Source organism: Bos taurus, chromosome 9 (assembly GCF_002263795.3).
Source record: "Bos taurus isolate L1 Dominette 01449 registration number 42190680 breed Hereford chromosome 9, ARS-UCD2.0, whole genome shotgun sequence".
NCBI classification, from domain to species: Eukaryota; Metazoa; Chordata; class Mammalia; order Artiodactyla; family Bovidae; genus Bos; species Bos taurus.
In genome coordinates, this window is record NC_037336.1 from 48,149,713 (window position 1) to 48,176,924 (window position 27,212).

At 35.5% G+C, this 27,212-nt stretch overlaps 1 protein-coding gene across 9 annotated transcripts in view; it reads right to left on the reverse strand.

Annotated features, from left to right (window-relative positions):
- The window catches only part of GRIK2 (glutamate ionotropic receptor kainate type subunit 2), a 731,033-nt gene that overhangs the window by 262,014 nt on the left and 441,807 nt on the right, over window positions 1-27,212 (reverse strand). For all 9 annotated transcript variants that reach the window (XM_024996836.2, XM_059889840.1, NM_001193063.1 and 6 more), the window contains exons 7-8: window positions 5,289-5,432; window positions 1,350-1,457 (exon numbers count right to left, since the gene is read on the reverse strand). In XM_024996836.2, coding sequence (XP_024852604.1) covers window positions 1,350-1,457; window positions 5,289-5,432 — 252 coding nt within the window. The remainder of the gene's footprint in view (window positions 1-1,349; window positions 1,458-5,288; window positions 5,433-27,212) is intronic.

The window sequence follows — 27,212 nt, forward strand, 5'->3', positions numbered from 1 at the left end:
GTAATTCACAGTTCAGCCTGAAGAAACCTCTAATATTTTCTTTATTTTGAGTCTACGATAGGACTGGGTCTATGGTAACATGAAGAGCATCACCATTTTTATGTTAATGTGTTGAAATATAAGCAGTGCTTGAGGCTCATCCTAGTGACCTGAGTACTTTCAAAGAATAAGGTAATAGGATTCCCAGTAAATACTGAGATTAGTCCATATGAGCTGACTGAACTTCACCATTATCAATTCCAGCCTTGGGTATCAAGTGATGTTCTCAGTCTTGGAAGCAAGGTAATTAGGAAGTGACAGTCTCACGAATATTTTAGTTTCAGTTTATTATAAGATTCCTGATTTTGCATGGTCTTGACAAAGGATACAAACCAAACTCTCAATGAAAAGAGGTAATACTCCTATTAATTTTACTCATCAATTTGTCATGATATACCTCTTGTCTTGGTGACATTACAAATATGTGTTTTCTCTCTCCTGCATCATTTAATCAACATTTATATATATTTTGTTTCATTTCAGGCTAAAAGACCCCTTATTTTGATTCAATTTCCTTCTTTAGTTTCCATCTATGAGTGATGTTCCATGTTCAATTGTTAGATGAAATATAACAATATCTTTAAAGTCATATTATCGCAAACTTGTTTCCTAAAGTTCTTATCAAAATATCTATTTTAATTTGTAGCTTTCAATAAATGCATCAAAAATATCTAAATACATATATTAAAAATATAAGCAAACTTCTATTAAAATGTTCTAAAAGTAGCACACACACCCAAACTCTGTACATCACCTCAGTTGTATAAATAAAATCAAGGGAGACAGAGTCAATGTAATGTGTAGCATTCATGTTCATATCTAATTTACTTGTGCAGATTAATTCAGACATTTCTCTTGAATATGGCCCAGCAGTGGAAACATGTTTTAGTATTTAATCGTTTTATATGGTCTGCTATAAGTGGGAAAGTCTATGCAGGCACATGTGATTATAAGTTACATATATAAAGACTCATACTACACCAAATATCTTCTAATTATATCTTATAGCTAATTAGGATTATATTAATACATTAATATACCTTACATTAAATGAAGATTACATACATTATATGCAAAGAATCAGAAAACCCTGATGAGAAAATAAAAACATAAAATATCTTAAAAGACATCTTTATCCTTGAGTTCTAATTGCCAATTATTATGTCTAATGTAATGAATTGAGAACAAATTTCTTAGAGTCACTCAATAAATTTAAAAGTCAATGAAATGTGGCAACAGGAAATATTTACTTCTTCATTAGGATATGTTTATTTAATAATTAAAGTAAATAAACTGAATGTTTCAAGTACCTTTTCCAGACCTTCTTCCTTGAGGCTGATCACATCCAAATCAAAATCTGTTCGCAAGCCATTGGTTTTGTTGAAAGTGATTCTGCCTGTGAGGCCTTCCCAATGTGCCTGTGGGGAAAACCAACAAACAAACAAAAACCATAGATTATTAAATATGTAAAGGATGAGAAGATAAACCGTTTTTGTACAAGGAAAAAGAAACACTATTTTTGTTACTTCTCATAAATTTACATTGCTGTCCATTTTTAGTATTTAACATTTTATTCTCTTCTGAACTTCGAAGGATGTTTTTTCCAAATATGCTATCCAAGTCCCAGGGAAAATTTACTGTAAATTTTTCATTTTAAATACTGCATTTGCCAGGTATAACCTTCCTTTACGAGAAACTTGTGGCTTATGTTTTAAATAGCAAAGCTCTTTCAGCAAAGTGAGAACTTAAAATAGTAAATATCTCACTGGGGATTACAACTAGAAATACTATTATAAAATACCACTCCTAACATCAAACTAATACAAAATAAATATTTTATTACAATTAAAGAAACTGAATCTAGGATACATTTTGTTACATTACTTCAATCATACACTTTATACTTAGAATAATTAACATTGCTTTATTTTACGCTGTGTGCTATTTGTGCTTCATTGACTATGCCAAAGCCTTTGACTGTGTAGATCACAATAAACTGTGGGAAATTCTGAAAGAGATGGGAATACCAGCCCACCTGACCTGCCTCTTGAGAAATCTGTATGCAGGTCAGGAAGCAACAGTTAGAACTGGACATGGAACAACAGACTGGTTCCAAATAGGAAAAGGAGTACGTCAAGGCTGTATATTGTCACCCTGCTTATTTAACTTCTATGCAGAGTACATCATGAGAAATGCTGGACTGGAAGAAGCACAAGCTGGAATCAAGATTGCCGGGAGAAATATCAATAACCTCAGATATGCAGATGACACCACCCTTATGGCAGAAAGTGAAGAGGAACTCAAAAGCCTCTTGATGAAAGTGAAAGTGGACAGTGAAAAAGTTGGCTTAAAGCTCAACATTCAGAAAACAAAGATCATTGCATCTGGTCCCATCACTTCATGGGAAGTGAAAACAGTGTCAGACTTTATTTTTCTGGGCTCTAAAATCACTGCAGATGGTGACTGCAGCCATGAAATTAAAAGACGCTTACTCCTTGGAAGGAAAGTTATGTCCAACCTAGATAGCATATTCAAAAGCAGAGATATTACTTTGCCAACAAAGGTTCATTTAGTCAAGGCTATGGTTTTTCCAGTGGTCATGTATGGATGTGAGAGTTGGACTGTGAAGAAGGCTGAGCGCCAAAGAATTGATGCTTTTGAACTGTGGTGTTGGAGAAGACTCTTGAGAGTCCCTTGGACTGCAAGGAGATCCAACCAGTCCATTCTGAAGATCAGCCCTGGGATTTCTTTGGAAGGAATGATGCTAAAGCTGAAATTCCAGTGCTTTGGCCACCTCTTGTGAAGAGTTGACTCATTGGAAAAGACTCTGATGCTGGGAGGGATTGGGGGCAGGAGGAGAAGGGGATGACAGAGGATGAGATGGCTGGATGGCATCATTGACTCAATGGACGTGAGTCTGAGTAAACTCCGGGAGTTGGTGATGGACAGGGAGGCCTGGTGTGCTGCGATTCATGGGGTCGCAAAGCGACTGAGCGACTGAACTGAACTGAACTGATACTGGGAGAAATATATCGAAATTACTTCACATCAATGTACACTTCCTATAGGAGCATTTCTTCAGGTAGAAAGAGGTAAGAATATAATAATCTAGATACACAATGGACTATCCCTCAAGAGTGAGCAAATATCTAGGTTTTTTTAATACAAAAAGATTTCTCATTCTGCTGGCTATATAGCCAAATTAGATGTTATATATGTTATTTGCAAATAGCTTGGAAAAATAGTTACATGTGAAAATTTTAAATAATGTAACATATACTCATAATTATGTTTGAATATATACTGAGACTCAAAACAGGTAAAACCCAGTAGATAAAGGGTAACATTTCAAAAAGTATTACAAATGTATATAATTATTACTACATTTCTAAGCTCCCTGTGTTCCTTGGATACTTATGTGTAGAAATTCTAAAACAATTTTAGGCTAATAAATTATAAGTAAATTTTTTAAAAAACTATAGTAGATATCTCAGTGCACATTGCAAAAGGGCATCCTTGAGGTTACCATGTGTCAACAGTTGTCCAGTAAGGAAGGAAAACATTTTGAACTTAATTTTTTCCAAAGAAAATAACTGTGGGCAGTGAACAAAAATCTATAGTAGTATAAAAATAAGAAATGGGATCAAGAAGTACAGAAGTAGAAGTACAGAATAGTCAAAGAAATCTGGGTTAAAGACAGCACAGGGAAATATACATCAAGGAAACTGTGCAACTAATAAAACCAATCACAAATTGAATTCTGAACTTTCCAGCAACCAAAGCAAAGAAGAAAATATGATGAAAATACAAGATACAAGACCCATAATTTAAGACACATCAATTGCCTAGGAGAAACTCAGATTTTCCTGGTACTGAAACCTGACAGAAATCTTTTTGATCTTCATAAGAGAGACCCTATGTGATTTAGTGGACAAGATCCTCAATAACACCCTACAATGAATACAATAGTGAATTCAGTTTCTTACAGGGCTGTTTGACACATGTCTCAATTGTCAAGTGCTTCATTCAGAAAAAGCTCTTCTTCAGCAAGCTCTTCTTCAGCTAGCCAAACCAATATGCTCTGTTAGCAATCCTCTGAGACTTAGTTTTACACCAGAAGTAAATGCAGAATGTGGAGTAATAAAAGAACAATATGCTGTTACAGGACTATCATTCCACCTATCTCAGAGTTCAGTAATAATTAGACAAGGAACTCATGAATATTCTTTGCCAAGGTCCTGATGATTCTTAATTATGATTCTGTTTGCACTTTTATTTTCATGATAAATAATTTATTCTATGATGAGCTGATGATTTCCTTTAAGCAATAAATGAAAAATCTTATATATGGTAATAATAGCTGTGACTTTGCATAGTGAAGATTAAATATTCATAGTTAACCTTTCATATAAAAACTCATAAATCAAATGTACTTTAATAAAAAATAAAAAACTCCTGCTGCATCAAATAAAAAATATCCTTAACTGACAAAGGTATTTCCTTCATGAGAAGATGAATAGGAAGAATATGTGTGTGAAGTAAATGTGTGAGTTTGCATGTTTGTGTATGACATTTAAAAATTCTCCATTTTTATCCTTACTATGAGCATACTTGGTGTTAAACTGTAATAATTAGAAATGATACATTGCCATAAAAATGGTTATACTATGCAACATGAAGTAAACTTTGGACTTTTATGACTCTATATATTTTGTTTTATGTTAATGCTAATACAATTAAAATAACTAGATGTTATACTTAGCAACCATAGCTCTATAAAGTAATTCTTGAAAATGTACAAATTGGGTGTAATTTAGTGTAGTGCAAAGGGCATTCAAGTTAAAAATTCATTGCATATTTTGTGAGCTATGCTATAAATATTCTTTAAATATCTATTTTTCCACATAAATGAAAAGTAACACAATTGGACATGACTGAGCAACACAACAACAACATACATAAAGATTCCGAAAGGTGAGGGGCAAAAATGTCATAAATCATATATCACTGGTTCTCATCTGTACACACAATCATAGATATTTTGTAGAACTTCATTTATTTATCATAGAATTTTTCCCTTTCTTCCATATTATTTAGTAAAAATGCTAATTTTGCTTGTATGGGAAAAATAAGAAAGTTTAATTTAAAAGATACAAGTAAAAGATTACCTGTGAGGGAAACTGTAATAATCTCAATTCATTCAACTTGAGGACAAGTGAGACAGAGCAGAGGTACTTCTCCTGACTCACCTCTTTAATTAGGCTCATGAAGCGGGTCCCAAAGCGCCAGGGTTTGTGTCGATTGCACTGTAAGGAGCTGACTGTCATCTGGGGAAACTGCTGGACGCCCACAGACACCACGTGCACAGCATCATACATGAGAGCAGCATCAGTCTTAAAATGAGACAAAAGGAAAAGCGGCATCAATACATGTGAAACCCAGGATAGGAGGTTTGTAAGTAGAGATAAAGAGCCAGTGAGAGAAATAAATACCCAGTTTTTCTTCATGTAAGGGAGAAAACAATATTTCCACATGCTGTGTTTCTCTTAAAGAAGCTACTGTGATCAAATCCCTTCATGGGCTCCATTAGCACATCTGACCTACCCTCCCTTTCCTGAAGTGATAACAATTTCATATCATCCCACTATCTCTGCTTAAGTAGGAAATGTGTGCAGACATGCATTATTTAATTTTTTGCCCACCCTTTGTCTCTAGCTTTCTTTGTTCCTCTGTACACGTGTGTGTGTGCGTACATACACAAGGAATGCAAATATGAGCATCTTAATGGTTCCTTAAATTACATATTGTGTATAAAAGTAAATGAGTAAATAATTTCCTTTCATAGAAAGAAACAAGAGATTTGAAGAGATTTACCTAAAAAGCTTAAAGATAAACCCTAATTTTTCCTGCAATTCAGCTTTTCAAAAGGTTCAGTCTCAGAAATGATGATACAGTTTTGAATCTCAATACATGTGTTAATCCCTTTTCAAGAAACTAAGCTTAATCCCCTGTACTGTTTTCTTTTCCCAAAATTTCCATATGAATAAAAGTTCATTTTGGCTTCTCAAGCAAAATGAATATGAATTCTACTGTGTTTGCACCTGCTCAAATGACTGGCCACTTTAGAGGTGAATGATAAAAAATAAACTGTTTATAAGTCATAGCAAACCAGAGGCTCAGTAACTGTCAAGCGCTGTGTTAAATGGCCCCTCACATTGTGTTTGACGGATCTATGCCAGGCTCACTACCTACAGAAGAGAGCCACTCTGACAATGAGGGTAGCAATGAACTTTGGGCCATCTGCTTGGCATGCTTTGGAATAAAAGCATATATTTCCTCTTCTCATTCACACAATTAGTGAGCTGTGAAATGAATTCCAAAATGAATAGGAACCCTGTAGATTATAGCATTTGCCACAATGCAATACGAAATGAGTACACACAGTAGCTTTCATGCAAATGGATCCTCAGGAACTTAACCACATAAAATGGAAGGCGGCTAAAGAGCCCAGTGCAATGACAGAACATAATAATAATACCATTTTATAGTTCATAAATCTTTGGGGAATATAGCTCAGATTCATAACCTTCGTTTGGTAAATACCAGCTGACTACTTTCGCACATTGATGGCTGCAGAGTGAAAACTAGAGAAGTGGTGTTGATACAGGCACATATCATGAGCCTGAGGATCAGGCTGATATTTATCTTTGGCCTGAGTTAACACTCAGAGGACATATCTCATACACCACACTGGTGGTTATAAAAAAAAAGTTAACAAGATATGAAAGATATGTTTGACTTAAAAATAAAATGAATTTTTTAAAAGTCACTATCAACAAATGTATAGAGATATGAACACTTTAAGAGACTACTAGAGAGAAGATAAAGGGCAATTTTGCAAGTTGCACCACAAGGGAATTTTTTAAATATTCATTTCTTTTTTTTAGCCCAGTAATTTCTCTTTCTGGAATTTGCCCTGAGAAAATAAAAGATAAGAACAAAAGCTACACACAGTATTTGTTTTAATAAATAACAAAGAGTACAAATCAATAAATGTTCAAAATAAGGAAACAGAAAATCACAATGATACTTTATATAAACATTAAAAATCATGTTTTAAAAAATAATCATTTAGATGAGAAACTGCATGTGATATAAAGCTAAGTGTAAAAACAGATTATACAGAACTGTATTTCCAGCATTTGTGTACTTAACATATATGCTATTGAACTTATTTCTCACAATAATAATTTAACAAAAATACTGATATTGTATCCATTTTACAAATGATGAAACCAAGGCTGAGAGATGTTATGTAACTAACAAAGTCATACAACTAAGAAGTCGAGAGGCCCAGATTCAAACAGCCTCATTGGTCATAGAAAGTATTCTTAAACATCATAACAATAAAAAAAAATTAAAGTGAAGAAAATACACTAAAATGATACTACTGATTACTCTTGGGAGATAGCAGTGAATAAAATTTATATTTTTATTGTTTTTCTTTATTTTTTACAGTTTTTTTTTTTTTTAAGATGGAGGTTTACTAAATACCATTGCAATTATTTCCAAGATGAAACTTTGTCATAAAATAGCTAAAAGAACACAATCTATGATATTCCTGCTATCCTGCCAGGACTTACTGCCTTATATGATCTTATGTGACCTATTTGAAAATTTTAGAATTAGCAACCTTATCTATTAATGACAACACTAGGAAAGAATTTTACCTAATTAAAAATTTGAAAATGATTTTTGGTACATAATTTCAGCTTCTGGATCAGAGTGTATACTAGATGACAATAAAACCATTTAAGATCTGTGATTTTAAATGTAATTACAAAAGGGAAACAATATTTATTAAGCTATAAGGTAAAGATAGGAGAGAAAAATTATAGTTAAAAAGTTGCTGTTTAAATATCTTCTTGAATTTCCAGTTTAAAGTATGTTGATTTATTATAAAATAATAAACAGAACTTCTGAAACTACTCTCTATGATATTTTCATCTGCTTAGGGTGCTTTTTTCATCTTACTTTTAAACTAGTTGCTTTATGTGATAATATGGAATTGTTTTCCATTTAGACTTCATATCCTGTCAGACTTAGCTTTACTATCTTCACAAAACTGTACATATGTAAATTCTTTCAACTTTGAAAAATTTTGAGAAAGCTCCAGCTTATCAAAAATGTTTTTCTTATTTTCACAAGAATGCATATATGCTTGACAATTTGCCTTAATTTAGTAACATTAGTAATGTTCATTCAGTATTTACTTTGTGTGAGGCACTTGCCCTAAATCATTGCCTTTAATTCTTATGCCCATCATGCAGTTGGAAATTCACTGATGAATTTAATTCCTGTATAAAATAGGAAGTTAACTCAGAAGACAGTTAAACAACTGGTTGGAAAATCATAGCATGTAGAGATGGAGCTGGATCTGAATCCAAAAATACTATCCAGAGTTTACATCCTTCTCTCTAGTTTTTGTTCAGTGTTCAACTTTTAATAAAGGAAAACAATTTAAAGTTTCAAAACATAAGAAATATCAATAAGTACTTGAATACATTTTTATATATAATTTTTGATAAACAGTAAATATTTACATAATGAAAATTCACTATAAAGTAAGGAAAATAGATTGTGGAGAGTTGGTAAATATAAATTCACAAAAAATAAATACAATGATGTATGAGATTGAGTCAATAATAGGTTAGTGAGAAGGTTAGTATTAACCAGGAACGAGGTTGTGAAAGAGGTAGATTTACTCTATACAGTTGCTGCTCAGTAGATTTTCACAAGGCAAAGGTCCAAGACTATCTTTTAAGATCATGCTGAAGAGGCATCTCTACTTCCAACTCTAAACTGTAGAGTTTTATCGAGCTGTTCTGGCTAAGTCTTCCACTCTCTCATATTGACTCTATAATCCTTTGCCTTGACTCTTCTCTAGAGGGAAAATATGAGGAAAGATGGGAGGAGTAGAAGAGAACAGGAGAAAAATGAAAGAGATACATGGGTTCATTACTTTGTCAATATCTCAATAATATTACTAACAAGCTACACTGCACACTTACTCTATGCCACACAACTGTCAATTTCTTCACACGTATTTCACGGAGACCCTATATTTTAGTTGATACTACTTTTATCAAAGAAGAGAAAACTGAAGTTTAGCAAGTTTGAAATAATCCTCTCAAGGTCTCATCACCTTGAGAAACAAGACTCAGCCAAAACTTAGCTCTTAGAATGACCCTCCAAAGTATCATAACAAGACTGGCAGAACTAAGACTCAGACAAAGATTTTAAAAACAAGATTCAGACACAGTCCAGTTCTTAAAACCACTGTCCTAACCACCATAACCAATTACCTCCCTTAAACCAGATTCCCACTGAAACTATGACAGGCAATGGAAGGCAAAGTGACAGCAGTGGATCTCATATTTCTGGAGACTCTGCTGAATACCAGAAAATGATGTCCCATAGAGCACGTCTCTGAGCTGAGATTCAAACAAAAGTTCATTAATCTTCCAGGTTAATTTTTTTTTTCCTTACACATCATAGTACCTCTAAAAAAAACTTCAGCTACATAAACATAAATGTGAATTAACCAAATCTATACAGAGTATGTGTACAATCTGGTTATTAAAATCCATAGGAGGGGGTTAGAAAAAGTTGTAGTTATTTAGATCCTAAACTGCTAAGACAAAAGCTAGGCAGAGAAAAAAATAAATAAATCAGCAAGGAAGAGAAAACAGTTTATCCTATTTTCTCTCTTTCAAGTATAATTGCTGCTGCTGCTGCTGCTGCTAAGTCGCTTCAGTCGTGTCCGACTCTGTGCGACCCCATAGACGGCAGCCCACCAGGCTCCCCCGTCCCTGGGATTCTCCAGGCAAGAACACTGGAGTGGGTTGTCATTTCCTTCTCCAATGCATGAAAGTGAAAAGTGAAAGTGAAGTCGCTCAGTCGTGTCCGACTCTTAGCGACCCCATGGACTGCAGCCTACCAGGCTCCTCCGTCCGTGGGATTTTCCAGGCAAGAGTACTGGAGTGGAGTGCCATTGCCTTCTCCGTCAAGTATAATTACTCATATATAAATAGATCATACTTATTGTGTGGAAAGTTAGAATATCTGTTCACCCTGGGAATATAGCCCAGAAGGAAGTGCAGTCTAGGAAAGTATAGTCAGATCCAAGTGCAGCCCTCCCTATTTCACTACTAGGTCAAGCATCTATCAACAGCTATATGAGCCCTCTTGAGACCCTATCTCAGATTAGACTGGAGTTGGAACTTTTTCTTTCCAAAATAAGTTAGTTAACCTACAAAGCATGTCCATCAGCCAGAAACTTGTTTTGCAAACCTTTAAAACTGTGCATTATAGCCCTACACATTTCAGTAAAACAACAGTGATCTTTTTAAATGGATGGCTTGAAGAGATCACAAGTGCCTTCTCATATATTATAATATGCATTAACCATCTCCCTAACTTATTGCTGGGTTTATCTTATACCCAGTCTAATTACTTTTAGGCATGGAGTATGTAACGGGGATGCAGGTGGAAGAGTGATGAATGCTAATTTCTATGGTTGAGCTATTGCCACAGAAACTGGTTTAGTCACCCCGTACTTTTTTCATCTATTTCAAGTAGCCTCGTGTCTGATGAGACTGTAAAGCATTGAAGGAACAGTGAATGTATGTACGCTTACATTTCTTTTATGCTTGGAAAAAGTCCACTGCATATTTTTAAATAACTGAAAACTCAGAGAGATTAGATGCTCTCAAAATGATAAGAATTACCATTGCTAAATACTTTTGATTTACGATATATGATTGAAACATTTCAAATAGTAAAAACAGGAATATTAATGGATTCCGTGAAAAGCTAAAATATTTCTATGCACTTAAATTTCATTTACAGAAGAATCTGGTACTAAGTGCTAATTACCAAGCATGTCCAGGGGAAGTGCATATGTTATTTCAGTTTCTGATCACTATAATCATCATCATTAAACATTTTCTTTGTAAAGTTCTGGGATAGATGTTCTAGAGTTATAAAAAATTAAAACAAAGCTTTTATTTGCATGAGGGATGAAGCAATTAGTTAGAAATGAGCAGTTTTGAACTATACAGGATCACAGAAGCAAACATCACTGTATTAAATCTCTTCAGTACACTAAATACACTAAAGACTTCTCTTCACAAAAGCTATCAAAGGTATTTACCTTTCTTCCCAGTAGGGAGGCAGCCTTTTGGAATGCTCTGTCCCCTAGGATATAACGCTTTTGGGCATTCCATTGAGTTTTGCCTGGGAGAAGTTGTAAAACAGCATTTTCCAATTTATTTTCTCTATTATGCCAGCAGATTTACATTTATACAAATGTCTTTCTGCTTAAGCACTTTTTACATACTTGGGCTCTTGATCTGGGCTTCAAACACACCCAGTATTGTATTTAATAATTTACATTTAAATGTAACTAAAGAGTGATGTGATACATGATATATATAAAGTATATATATATATATATGTATTAGTTACATAAATAATATGTGACTAATATTAAGAATGTTGCCATATCTTGATTATAGTGATACTTATATGAGTGTATCAGATCAGATCAGTAGCTCAGTCGTGTCCGACCCTTTGCGACCCCATGAATCGCAGCACGCCAGGCCTCCCTGTCCATCACCAACTCCCGGAGTTCACTCAGACTCACGTCCATCGAGTCAGTGATGCCATCCAGCCATCTCATCCTCTGTTGTCCCCTTCTCCTCCTGCCCCCAATCTGTCCCAGAATCAGAGTCTTTTCCAACGACACACTCTTCCCATGAGGTAGCCAAAGTATTGGAGTTTCAGCTTTAGCATCATTCCTTCCAAAGAACACCCAGGACTGATCTCCTTTAGAATGGACTGGTTGGATATCCTTGCAGTCCAAGGGACTCTCAAGAGTGTTCTCCAACACCACAGTTCAAAGGCATCAGTTCTTCAGTGCTCAGCCTTCTTCACAGTCCAACTCTCACATCCATACATGACCACAGGATATACTTAGGTCAAAACCTATCAAGTTGTACAGCTTAAATATGGCAACTATAATACATTAATTTTACTCTAATACAGCTATTAAAAAACTCATAATGCATTTTTCTGGGAAGACTGTAGATTTCATTTTATTCTATAGATATCTAGAATTCTCACAAATGAAGGATCATTGATCTGTATCTTCTTTCCTTCTTGACAATTCTACTTTTAATAAAATTCTTTACACTTTTCCACATTTTATCTTCCTTTCTAGACACAAACATCTTTTGTATAATAATCACACCTCTCTTCATAAAACTGTGCACAGTATTCCATATATTGCTTCGCCCACACTTTTTTACTATGGGCATGTATAAAAGGATTTTTCAATAAGTTGATGATTCAACCCAAAAGTTCATTTACACCATAAAAGAATAGGCTTTAGGAAGCTCTGAATAACAATCACACTTTGCCATCTAGCTAGAATGTATTCCCTCCCAGAGGTACAGTGAACCAAATCTGCCAGCAGCTCAAATCTGGGAGGAATGTGAGTGCAGCCTCTGTCCCGTTTCTAAATGAATTTATAGTAACAGCTTCGTGAACACATCTATCTTTCCATTAAATAAGTGCAGGCAGGTCCCCTTTGAGATCTGAATACTAGCTGGCAGGTGGCAGATCTATTCTGGAACTCCTGCATCTCAGATTTTGCTCATTTCTAAATTCCCATCTGAAGTATGGTGCACAGCACAGACAGCAGCCTGGTTGGTCTAATACATGGAGTTTAAGTTTATGAATCCTGGCTATTTCATTGTCTTGATCTTTTATCTAAAACAAATAATAAAAAAATACTTAAATCCCCATTTGCCTTGTTTCCTCATTTTATAATTGGAAATGAAAACTGATGATCTGCCATATCTGTCTCTTGTTGGGAAAAAAGTCACTTTTATAAACCAGATAGTTCCAAGAGAACAGTTACAAATATTGATTCTTCTATTAGAAGATGTGACTATTAAGGGTAGTGGAGAAGGGACTAGACTCTGACCTCTGGAGCTCCCTCCCACAATCAACACAGGCCTAAATGGGACAGAGAATCACCCACCCCTCTGAGCAAGGGTGAGGGTCACACATGGAAGGCAGGATGGTGTTCGCTCATTCAGCTGGCACACTGCAGCCAGCGCTCTGCCCGGCACAGAGCAGGTGCACAGTGGCTGGTAACGAAACCGAGGGATGGAAGAAGAAATGCCCTCAGACCCAGTCGGGAGCCAATTGTCAGAGACAATTCTCCCAGTTACATTGCAGCTGCCATTATGCTTACTGTGTTGCCGGCTCTTTGTACTGCTCTGAAACGGAGTTCTTTACCAGCAGCTGCCTGGACTACACAGACGGCATGAGATAATACATTAAAGCAGTTTGCACAATCCCTGGCTCGCGGTGCATAGGCAGGTGTTAGATGATGATGATGATGATCGCCAGAAGAGCGGTAATCTCATCAAGATGGATCCTATCCAGAACAAGGAGCCGGTTTAGAAAGTAGAATGTTTCAACCCTTCTGCACCCACTGTTAGCCTAAATGAGGGAATAGGCCTCATGCTGTTCAAGAGAGCAGATCAAGTTCTGGAGGGAGAAGGAGCAGGAAGGAAATTAACACACAACAACATGATCCCTATAAAATGTGGTGTGTACACAATGCCACAATTCAGTGCTCAAAAAAAAAAAAAAAAGTTCCTAAACACACACAATATCTGGTAAGTCTGGAATTTAAATATAAGTGGTGAAATATTACAGCATCTTGAATTTTGTTGCTAATTAAAGGACTGCTGTTGGACAGATAATTACCCACCAGCAATGTGAACCTGGACAAATCTGCCTTGCAGTTTTTTCTAGTCTCAGTTTCTTCATCTGTAAAAGGAGGGCAGGAACCAGGTGAATTTTCGGGTGCCCTGTAGTTTACATTTGCACTCCTAGAAAAACTCATCTTTTATTTTGATTTTATATTGGCCTTTATAATGCAATCATAATCCTAATTTATCCATCTCCTCCCCATAATTCTTTATGCTTTCTGTACTTTTTCAATAAACTTTAATACTAACATTTCATACACATATATAAATAAGGGAAATCAAAGTTAACTTTTCTTCAATCATTTGTCTGTGTTCATACTCTATCCATTTCCTCCCTGATCCAACAAAATCTGCCAATACTTGTATTATAGTTTCTCTGTTGTTTCAACTTCACTGTTAAAACTTCTTATGCACATTAAACCCAGCTTGGTTTCCTGATACTCTGCAGAGAAAAACTAAAGCCCCTTCTGTTATTCAAAGTCATTTACTAAACTATCCCAGGATTTTATCATGTTTTGTTCCTCTTCGCAGTTAGGATATAGATAGATATGCCTGTTCTTCATGTTTTTTAACTAACCAGAATGATGCCTGTATTACAGATTAGTTGAAAAAAAGGAGATTCCAGAAACTGCATGGTAAACGACCTTTAAAAGGAATATGGATTTTTGTAGTTACCTGTATGGCATTTGGTACCCATGAGGGCTAAAACGGAATAAGAGCTTAAAGGAAATATAAAGAAAAGAGAAGAAGGGAAAAGAATAGAATGAGTTCAGTATTACAGTCAAATTGATGAGTTAGGAAGAAAATTCAAGTTCAGCAAAGCTTTGAAGATTAAGAAAAGGAAACAGTATTGGATGATAGTGCTGCTGGGATTCAGGTAAAAAAAAAAAAGGCCTGGTTTAGGATTAGTGCAATGAGTAATTAATGGATCTGTTTGTCTGGTGTTCCTGTAAATTTGTGAATTTAAATAAGTGTCTATGTTTTCTCAAACCAATACTCTCTGTCTTAGGCTTTAAAAGCTACCCCAAAAATTGTGGTAGCAATTTCACCTATTTTGAATAGGCAATCTAAGTGTTAATTTTGAGAGTAAGAGTTTTTGTTGGCTCTTAATGTTTCCATTACAAAATTTTCTATTATACAATTTCAATCTTGCAAGAACTCTTGCCGGATGCAGTTTCTTTAATAACAGTCAAGATAATTTTACAAAACAACATTATTTCTCTGTAAGCTTTTATATCTTTATAAGGTATGAAATTCAGTCCATGGAATTTTAACGTTAGAATTCCGAAAGCTTTAGATGACTACTTTGCATTCTTTCCAAGAATTATATATATCCATCTCAAATATTTTCTATATAATTTTCTTTCTTTCCTACACATATCTTTAAAATGCACCATTTCCCAAGCAGAAAATCCTATTTGTTTTTACTGCCACACTCTCTAAAGTACTTTAAACATTTATATACAAATTCCAAGATGTTTAGATGTTTCTCAAATACCATGTAGAGAAACTTTTCATTTTTTAAATATAAATGATTAACGAACAGCTGTAAAGCAGGTTAGAAAATGCCAACAGGTTTTCAATTAAAAGTTTCATTTAACTAATGTAATTATTCTTACCTAATTAAATTTTTCCACTAAGATCAGTCTATTGAGATATCTCATTCTCTTTTAAAATGTTCCATGAAGCTCTTACTAGCGCCCATGAACCACACTGTATTGATGGGATTCTTAATGAACTCTCTAGCAACAATGCACTGGCCTTAATAATTTAGGTCCTGTTAAATCGTGTCTGCTTCTTTACTACATTTGGAACTGCTACTGATCTAGAAAAGAGTCAATATCAAGGGGAAGTATTCTCTGCACTTCCAGCATATGTCCAGTACATCCAATTATCCTGATATTTGGAGCTCAAATTAGCTTCTTACATTAAAAAATTTATATTCCTCAATATTGTTTATATTTACTTTTCTCAATGTAATGAATTAAAATTGATTTTATACTGTTAACAGACTGATTCTTTCTAATTTGAGATCCAAGACTATGCAAACCAAAAATATACCAGAAATTTGAGTTCATGTAAATACTAGTTCCAAATGCCTACAAAAATTGAGAACCTGATACTTTATATATTATTTACCCAAACCAAAAATTAAATGATAGTTAAGATCTATTTTAAGCATGATTTGAAGAATAAAGTTGAAGTTTATATCAATGTGTGTATGTTAGTCGCTCAGTCGTGTTTGACTCTTTGTGACCCCATGGACTGTAGCCCCCCAGGCTCCTCTGTGCATGGAATTCTCCAGGCAAGAATACTGAAATGGGTACTAATTTGCTTCTCCAGGATATCTTCCTGACCCAGAGACTGAACTTGGGTCTCCTGCATTGCAGGCAAATTCTTTACTATTTGAGCCACCAGGGAAGCCCTTGGTATAGATATTTCTGAATAAATAAAATGATATCCAAATAAATCATACCAATATGTGTCCAAAACAAATTTTATTGCTCTTCTTGTGAGTCTAGCTTTTTATATTATGCTCTGTATATAAAATTGTAATAGTAAATTCTCATAGGGGTTTCCCTGGTGGCTCAGTGGTAAAGTCTTCTCATAGAAATGTGAAAAAAAAGTAAAGTTTCACAGAAATTTAATGGGACTTACAGCTTTAGCTTTGTAATGTATTAGTCCCTATTGTAAATCATGCAATCTTTCTTAGCTTCATTTTTTTCATCTTTAAAATAAGTAGAATAATGATGTATCTCACATTGTAAGGATCAAATTAGATAAATTTAGAAAAGTGAGAACTATAAAGATTTTAAACGTGTCATAATTACAGAGTGGGGTAAGTGAGAATCTCAAGAATGTTAACACTGGTAACATCAATTTAGATTAGGATTCAGTCTTTGAGGGAAAAAAATAATAATTGATTTGCATGTTCACATTTCAGTGTACCTTAGATCTTAACGTGAAGATTTCCTATCTCTTCACTACTTTTAATAACCTGGTTGATTCCTTCTCTGAAAGTGCATTGATTTAACTAATTATTGTTTTTTTTTTTTGCCAAGAGGAAATGTCTTTGCTTGCCCACTCTTGGGTCTCATGAATATCCCTTTTCCCATATGAACATATGCTTTTGCAATTACATTTTTTTATTTAATTTGTCTTTATGTGATTTTTAGTTTGATTCACTCATTCAACATTTATAAATATTATTGTGTGATTAACATCAAACACAATTATGAGTTTGGGTAATAAGACTGAGAGGTCAATTATTTAGACAAACAAATCAACATTCTTAATATACTGCCCCATGGTGGGTAAAGGAGAGGTATCTGATTTTGTCTGGAGCAATGCCTATCTATTGATATGTTAGAAAATAGGTATTGTATGAAAGATTTTCCTATTAGCACTTACAGCTTCAACAAACAAAAGGAGTGGAGAAAAGCTTAGAAAGCAGAAGTTGGAAAGGATAGTAGGATCAAGGGAAAAAGTCAAACCAGAATTCTCACTAGTTTTTTTTTTTTAAGATTATTTGTTGTTGTTTAGTTGCTATGTTGTGTCTGACTCTTGCGACCCTATGGACTGTAGCCTACCAGGTACTCTGTCCATGGGATTTCCCAGGAAAGAATACTGGAGTCGGTTTCTTTCTCCAGGAGATCTTCCCAACCCAGGGATCGAATCCACATCTTCTGCACTGCAGACAGATTCTTTACCCCTGAGCCATTGAGAAGTCCTTTTTAAGATTACACTTTGTTCATATCCTGAGATTCCTAACATCTCCTTTCAAGACAATTAAAATATGCTTGTTCTTTAATGAAACAGATATTAAAGAGTTCTCCTAAAGTTGAGTCGTTATATATCAGTTCATTTTATAACTGATCTAAACAGGAGATTGAAAGAATAGAGAATGGAACTCGGAAGACCAAGAATATGATTTTATTAAAATAATGTAACTATGTTGATGGGATTCTATTGTTATGCATTCTCAGCATCTCTTCCTATTACAGCAGAATATTTTTCCCCTCCCAGTTTTTCCGTGACCCAGTCTCCTAGCCCTATGCACTATAGGCCTTACTGATAACTACCACTGCTTCAGGCATGGCCAAGTTAAATCCAGGCCTTTTGAGGGAACCACTGGGAAAGAAACACAGTCCTCCTCCTGAAGCTCTGTACCTGTGTATTTGAACTTTCATGGTGCCTCTGCACCCTCTGTCTGAGAACGGAACCAATGCAAATGAATAAGGGGGAGTGATGGAGATTAGCTTGTTTATGACTTTATGACCTGGAACCAACTGGATTCAACTGTATCTGAGGACAGATTATCTTGTACTTCTGAGCTAGAGATTCAACATGCTTTCCTTTTGCTATTAACTAATTTTCAGGGAATTTTAGGCAATCAGAATTGAAAGAATCTTGAATAATGAAGGTCTAGGCTTTGGTTTCCTCAAGGCAAAATGTGATTACTACTTCTATCTACTCACAGCGTTGGGATATAAATTTAGAAAAATAGGAAGATATATGCAAAAGAGGCCATATGTAATATTACAGATGCAAATACTAGAAAATGTAATAATCATGTTAAATAAATACACCAAATGTATATTACTATCTTCTATTAATAATTCTTAATACTTTGTAGAGAAACATTTAATATAGTAGGAAATTTGGGGGTAACTACTAAGATATCTACAGTATTGGGAATTGGTTACACTAATAAAAACACAAAATGGAGCAACTGTAAGATGTATACACTCTGCCTGCCAAAATTCGTCTCAGTCAACATTACCATTCCTACTGTGAATTATACAGGTTCAGGGACAATCAGAATGTGAACTGAAGCAAAAAACTTTAATGGTACACTGCTGAGAACATTATTAAGAAAGAAATCATAGAGGACTCTAAACCAAATGTAAACTAACCCTCTGCAATGCCCTTTTAGTCAGTAGGTTAATAGACTGACATCAAAATTGGAAATGACCGATTAAACTGTATCAGTTAACTCTTGACATTTATACTTTTGAGTTTTATACTTGATGAAACAAATTATAAATCACAAACCTGGACATAAAATACTTTCATTACAACCTTTTTCTGTGTATGCTGAATCCTATGCCATTCAGGAAATTAATTCAAAGTAGACAAAGAGCAAGAGGTGAAGGTGATATCACTCTACTCAGAAGACAGTTTGATAAACTTCACCTGATGGATTTTACAACTGAATAATGGCAGCCAAAGTAAGACTAGAGGGTGAGAGGCAGAGACTCAGAGGAAAACCAGAAGTAACAACATTTCCACAGAGAAATTAGCCGCAAAAGGATGCTACAAATGTCTTATAAGGCATAAAAAATGATCATCTGAAGAAACAAAAAGAAATTTAAGAAGTGATGAGGCAGTAAAAAAAGAATAGCCTAAGCATTCTGAAAATAAAAGAGCTTAAAATGGTTTTCCTTCTTAGTTGAAAGAGAAACTTGATAAATTTGTGAGGAAAAAATTTAAATAAAAAGACATTCCATATTTAACTTTCTCCTTGAGCATAGCTCATTTATAGGAGTTCTATAAAGCATGCATTGACTCAAAACTCACTGTCGGCATCTGAGTAAGTACAGTGAGTCTCAGTGCAAGGCTGTTAACCACTGAGTAGGCTCCTGTGTTTCCGGAGTTCATAGGATCAGATAATATTTCTTCTGCTCCTTTGAAATCCTAACCCCGAGTCCCTCCGTCCCTCTCTTCCCCAAATGTATAGCCTTCAGGGCCTTCTCTTTTCTTTCTCACCTTGTAAATACAAGCCACCTAATGAATACCCACAGACACTTTGAACGAATACCCACAGATATTTTGAAGGGAAAATTACTGCAATTATAAATATAATTCTATGTTAAATGTTGAACAGAATTTGACAGACTTTTTTATAATTAGATATTTGCAACTACTTTTGTTCTCAAGGAAACCAATACAAAGGTATTATACATATCTATCATGCAAAATAGAAGAATAAAGTTTACTTTTATTTCTTTATTCTTTGAAATTAGGTGAAGCACAAGGACAATCCTTGACCAGAATGTAAAAGAGAGAAATTTACTACAGATATGAAAAAACTGGGTAATGAGCATATCTGTTATGACATTGGCATACTATGTCGATTTTTAACTATATCCCATGAACGATGTTTTGCCTTAAGTTAGAAAGTAAATACTTCACAAAGAAGTTATTTAATTACTTTCTACAACTCCTACCATATGGCATTGTGTACGCACTTTTCAGATATGATTTAACTTAATTTTCTTTAACAAGCTAATGGTGTGGGTAAAAGATTCTGAAGAGTTGAGGCTTAAATCATCCAGTAAGGGGCACACTTGAGAGATTCTGCTTTTCTGAAGCCATGATACATTATGACAACATCAATTGTGGCTATTTATAGCAGTGGCTAGAGAACACAAGTTAACATCTATTTTAGAGACTAGCTCCACTCCTCTTAAGCTAAATGCAGTGTGCTCTATGAAACAAAGATCACTGAAAAGATAGCTTTTATCCAAAGCTTTTCATCATTGAAAAGTCAGCTTTCATTTCTTGATGACATGAAGTTATTTTTTTCAATCCAGAGGTGAGAAAGAGTCAGTAAAATTTCTAGGTAAGAAAAAAATCACAATTTCCTCATGAGACATAGGTGCATAATGATGTGCTAGTACCTATAGTTGCTAGAAAAAACAGTCAATACTATTCCAGAAAACAATCTGGAAATCAGTGTCAAGCATAAACTGGGACATTACAATTTCTCTTTGGAAATTTTACTCCACTGAAACAACAATACAAGATCCCACAGATGTATATACAAATACATGCATAAAACACGGTTTATACTTTTTTTTTTAAATATAGCAGCCTGAATTTCAAAGCTAAGAAATTAATGTTATATAACTGAATATTGTAAAACTATTAAATTATTATTTAGAGCTATATGTATTGACATTTAAGTATAGATGTTAAAATTTAGATATCCATGCTATAAAATAATATATTCCTCTTGTAATGGATTATAGCATATAGCCTTACATTCAGTAAAACGATTTAGAGTCTGCCATCCATGCTCCAAACTTTGAGGTAATTATTCTCAATACCATTGATGTATAAACACAAACCCACATATTGCACTTATTTCTATTGTTTTAATCAAAAGTGGAATAGTCTCAAGTTTCTTTAAAAAGAAAAGAAAAAAAAACAAAACTAAGAATATACCCTTCCAAGTTAGTGTTAGGTTCTGCCTTATCATTTTCAGCTACTGAATAAATTTCAATTATGGATACTCAAGATATAAATTGTTTAAGCATAGAAAAATATAGGTTATACCTCTCATAAGGCACAGTTGTACTCATGCATGATAGTGGATAATTATGTGTTGTGCCTATAAACAGCAGAATTTTAGGCATATTTTACTTTATTGTACCTTGCAGATACCATGCTCTTTATACATTGGAGGTTTGCGGCAACCTTGTATCCAGAAAGTTTATTGGTGCTATTTTCCAAAAGTATTCACTCGCTTTGTGCCCATGTTGCATTTACATAATTCTCACAATATTTAAAAGTTTTCCTTATTATTACTTGCTATGATAATCTGCAAAAAGATTAAAATCTTCAGTTTGCTGAAGATTCAGATAATGGTTACTATATTTTAGCAATTAAGTGTATTTTGATTAAGGTTGTGCCTTGTATTTTTAGACATAATGCTATTGCACACTTAATAGACTATAGTACAGTAGAAACATAACTTTTATATGTACTGGAAAATTTTTAAATTCCTATAACTTTTCTTTAACAGTGGTCTGGAACTGAACTTGCAATAACTTTAAGGTATGATTTACTGAAACAAATTCAAATTTTATGTTTTTATTAACAGTAGCAGGTTTAATGAACTTATTTACAAAACAGAAATACAGTCACAGATATAGAAAACAAATATATGGTTACCAAGGAAAGTGGGGGGTGGGGAGGGATACACTGGGAGATTGGGATTGACATACACACACTACTATGTCTAAAATGGATAACTAACAAGGACCTGTGGTATAGTACAGGGAACAACACTATTAGGTACACTGTAATGATGCTTTCGAACTGTGGTGTTGGAGAAGACTCTTGAGAGTCCCTTGGACTGCACGGAGATCCAACCAGTCCATTCTGAAGGAGATCAACCCTGGGATTTCTTTGGAAGGAATGATGCTAAAGCTGAAACTCCAGTACTTTGGCCACCTCATGCGAAGAGTTGACTTATTGGAAAAGACTGATGATGGGAGAGATAGGGGGCAGGAGGAGAAGGGGATGACAGAGGATGAGATGGCTGCATGGCATCACTGACTCGATGGACGTGAGTCTGAGTGAACTCTGGGAGATGGTGATGGACAGGGAGGCCTGGCGTGCTGCAATTCATGGGGTTGCAAAGAGTCGGACACGACTGAGTGACTGAACTGAACTGAACTGAACTGAACTGAATGACTTACATGGGAAAAGAATTTTAAGAGTGGATATACGTATATTTATAACTGATTCACTTTGCTATACAGCAGAAACTAACACAACATTTTAAATCAACTACACTCCAATAATTATCTTTTTTAAAGCATATTTTCTTCTGAATTCTAGGTAACTCACTGTTTACATGAGCCACTTCTAATTTCCCTAACGTTTTCCACTACAGATTTTTCATCTTCATGCATGTAAACTCAACCAAAAGTAAAGGTCAGGCCCCAAGACTGTCAGGTGAGAGCTGCCTGGATGACTTGTCATTGTTTTGGACAACTTGCCCGTTTTGGACAACTACAAACAACCGTCAGGCCATCATCTGCGTCAGTGGACATAAAGAATTATTTTCTAAATATGGACATCAAAAGGAAAAAGTGATTAATCAAGTCATATCTTAAAGCTTTCCTACAAGCATTGTGCTGTTAATTAACATGGTATCTGCTTCCTGCAAATGAAGCCCCAAGCTATTAAATAAAATTACTGTGGTGCTCCCTAAGTGTGAGGCTCATTTGGAAAAGCACTAATACGCATTTTTTTCTGTCTTGAGCTAAGTGATTAGCAGGCAACTAGCTCTGGAAGATGATACTCCCGGAAGTCATCTGGTCTGAAAGACATGCTGTATTTACCTAAAAAACAGTTTGACAATTATATGCCATGACTGCTGCTGCGACTGCTGCTGCTGCTGCTGCTGCTGCTGCTAAGTCGCTTCAGTCGTGTCCGACTCTGTGTGACCCCATAGACGGCAGCCCACCAGGCTCCCCCGTCCCTGGGATTCTCCAGGCAAGAACACTGGAGTGGGTTGCCATTTCCTTCTCCAATGCATGAAAGTGAAAAGTGAAAGTAAAGTCGCTCAGTCATGTCTGACTCTTAGCGACCCCATGGACTGCAGCCTACCAGGCTCCTCCATCCATGGGATTTTCCAGGCAAGCATACTGGAGTGGGGTGCCATTGTATGACTAGATGTTTTCAAACAAACATAGTAGTTTTATGTATAGCTGACTTTGTTATAAAAAATATTTGAGGTAAGCACAGCCAATCTTTTTCTCCCAATTGAATTTTACATAAATCCAAATGTGCTCATTTATGTCAAATATGAGGGCTTCCCTGGTGGCTCAGATGGTAAAGAATCTGTCTGCAATACAGGAGACCCAGGTTTGATCCCTGGGTTGGGAAGATACCCTGGGGAACAGAATAGCAACCTACTGCAGTATTCTTGCCTGGAAAATTCCATGGATAGAGGAGCCTGGTGGGCTAGAGTCCACAGAATCACAAAGAGTTGGACACAACTGAGTGACTAATACACATACACAATATGTCAAGCATGACTTTGAGGAAGGTTTTAAATATTTCAGGAGCTGTTTAGGACCATTATTTTGATATTATCAATGATATCACATATTGAACCCTAGATTTATAAAAAATATTCAAGAATAATTATTAAAATTTATAATTAATAGTATAGCTATTTGGTCTTAAAATTATCTACTAATATTGATTTTCTCAGTTTTCTCTAAAATCAAGTCCCAAATCAGTGAGCTATCATTTTAAGCATAAGTGGAATAAGTACATAAATTTTACCAGTAAAATGTTGTTTCAATGATGCCAGTCTTTATCATTTCCTTAAAATAAGTGATTTCTTCATATTGAAAATGCTTTACATTTATAAATTAATATTTGGTGACTTATTCCAATCAATGCATCTTGCAAAACAAAGATAGCTTAAAATGTTGTTTTAATCATTTAATTTAAATTTTAATGGAATTAAACTCACATACAACATTTTGAAATTTACCCTCAATATTTGTAATGCAAAAAAATGGATTCCATATAAATGTATTATAGAACCTTTTTGAGAAATCAGACTTCAATAGATGTATAGGAAAATGCAAAATTGATATGTTCCTAATTTCCAAATAAGAGGTCACTTTAATCATTACACACCCAGATTAACTTCATTTAAAGGTAGTACCTGCCATTTCTATAGACTCTGAAGAATGGGTTACAAGATTAATTTCTGCTCCATGGAGAGGAAGCAAGAAGGGCTAATTTCCTAAGAAAACACTTCCTCCCTCAAGGTAAAAAATATCTTGCTTCTGTTTTCATGTGCCTTCTTTCAGCAGTATATGAAGTCTCTACCTCTGGGTTAGGCAGAATAACTCTAAGACTAACCAAAGTAGCTTTTGCAAAGAAGGACGTCAATGCACTTTCTAAAACTGAAACACAGTCTGAAATAGTTGAATCATTCATTCCACTATTCTTCCTAGAAAATATGCCAACTATTAAAATCCAAATGATGTGCCCAGTTCTATTTGTATTTACATAATAGTGCTTCCCTGGTGGCTTAGATGGTAAAGCCTCTGACTGCAATGCGGGACACCCAGGTTTGAGGCCTGGCTCTGGAAGATTCCCTGGAGAAGGAAATGGCAATCCACTCCAGTAGTCTTGCCGGGAAAATTCCAGGGATGGAGGAGCCTAGTAGGCTACAGTCAATAGTGTCACAGAGAGTGGGACACTACTGAGTGACTTCACTTTGACTTTTACATAATAGGGCATGGTTGTTTAGTTGCTAAGTCACATCTCACCCTTCTGTGACCCATGGACTGTAGCCCACCAGGCTCCTCTGTCCATGGGGTTTCCCAGGAAAGAATACTGGAAGGAGTTGTCCTTTCCTTCTCGAGGGTATCTTCCCAAATCAGGGACTAAACCCATTTCTCCTGCATTGGCAGGTGGATTCCTTACCATTGAGTGACCATGGAAACCCAATAGTACATTAAAACAGTCATAACATATTTAGAGTCAGAAGAAAATCAGAGAAGATGGACAGCAATGCACACATGCATTTCATAATCAGCTACCCTATGGTAGACAAAGAGAAAAATGAATTAACTCACGAAATACTTAGATGTAGACTTTACCATTGATTGATTATTGAGGAGATGAAGGGAGTGATGACAAGAAGAAAGGAGGTTACAGTAACTCTCAGGTTTATTATTATTGAGGCTAATAGAAGATGATTATGATCAGATCAGATCAGTTGCTCAGTCGTGTCCAACTCTTTGCGACCTCATTAATCGCAGCACGCCAGGCCTCCCTGTCCATCACCAACTCCCGGAGTTCACTCAGACTCACGTCCATCGAGTTGGTGATGCCATCCAGCCATCTCATCCTCTGTTGTCCCCTTCTCCTCTTGCCCCCAATCCCTCCCAGCATCAGAGTCTTTTCCAATGTTTCAGCTCTTCGCATGAGGTGGCCAAAGTACTGGAGTTTCAGCTTTAGCATCATTCCTTCCAAAGAAATCCCAGGGTTGATCTCCTTCAGAATGGACTGGTTGGATCTCCTTGCAGTCCAAGGGACTCTCAAGAGTTGTCTCCAACACCACAGTTCAAAAGCATCAATTCTTCAGCACTCAGCCTTCTTCACAGTCCAACTCTCACATCCATATATGACCACTGGAAAAACCATAGCCTTGACTAGACGAACCTTTGTTGGCAAAGTAATGTCTCTGCTTTTGAATATGCTATCTAGGTTGGTCATAACTTTCCTTCCAAGGAGTAAGCGTCTTTTAATTTCACGACTGCAGTCACCATCTGCAGTGATTTTGGAGCCCAGAAAAATAAAGTCTGACACTGTTTCCACTGTTTCCCCATCTATTTCCCATGAAGTGATGGGACCAGATGCCATAATCTTCATTTTCTGAATGCTGAGCTTTAAGCCAACTTTTTCACTCTCCACTTTCACTTTTATCAAGAGGGTTTTGAGTTCCTCTTCACTTTCTACCATAAGGGTGGTATCATCTGCATATCTGAGGTTATTGATATTTCTTCTGGCAAACTTGATTCCAGCTTGTGTTTCTTCCAGTCCAGCGTTTCTCATGATGTACTCTGTATATAAGTTTAAATAAACAGGGTGACAATATACAGACTTGATGTACTCCTTTTCCTATTTGGAACCAGTCTGTTGTTCCATGTCCAGTTCTAACTGTTGCTTCCTGACCTGCATACAAATTTCTCAAGAGGCATATCAGGTGGTCTGGTATTCCCATCTCTTTCAGAATTTTCCACAGTTTATTGTGATCCACACAGTCAAAGGCTTTGGCATAGTCAGTAAAGCAGAAATAGATGTTTTTTTGGAACTCTTTTGCTTTTTCCATGATCCAGCAGATGTTGGCAATTTGATCTCTGGTTCCTCTGCCTTTTCTAAAACCATCTTGAACATCAGGAAGTTCACGGTTCACATATTACTGAAGCCTGGCTTGGAGAATTTTGAGCATTACTTTACTAGCATGTGAAATGAGTGCAATTGTGTGGTAGTATGATAGTGACTTATAATTATACAGTGGAAGTGAGAAATAGATTTAAGGGACTAGATCTGATAGACAGAGTGCCTGATTAATGATGGACAGAGGTTCGTGACATTGTACAGGTTACAGGGATCAAGAACATCCCCATGGAAAAGAAATGCAAAAAAGCAAAATGGCTGTCTGAGGAGGCCTTACAAACAGCTGTGAAAAGAAGAGAACCAAAAAGCAAAGGAGAAAAGGAAAGATATAAGGATCTGAATGCAGAATTCCAAAGAATAGCAAGGAGAGATAAGAAAGCCTTCCTCAGTGATCAATGCAAAGAAATAGAGGAAAACAACAGAATGGGGAAGACTAGAGATCTCTTCAAGAAAATTAGAAATACCAAGGGAACATTTCATGCAAAGATGGGCTCGATAAAGGACAGAAATGGTATGGACCTAACAGAAGCAGAAGATATTAAGAAGAGATAGCAAGAATACACAGAAGAACTGTACAAAAAAGATCTTCACGAC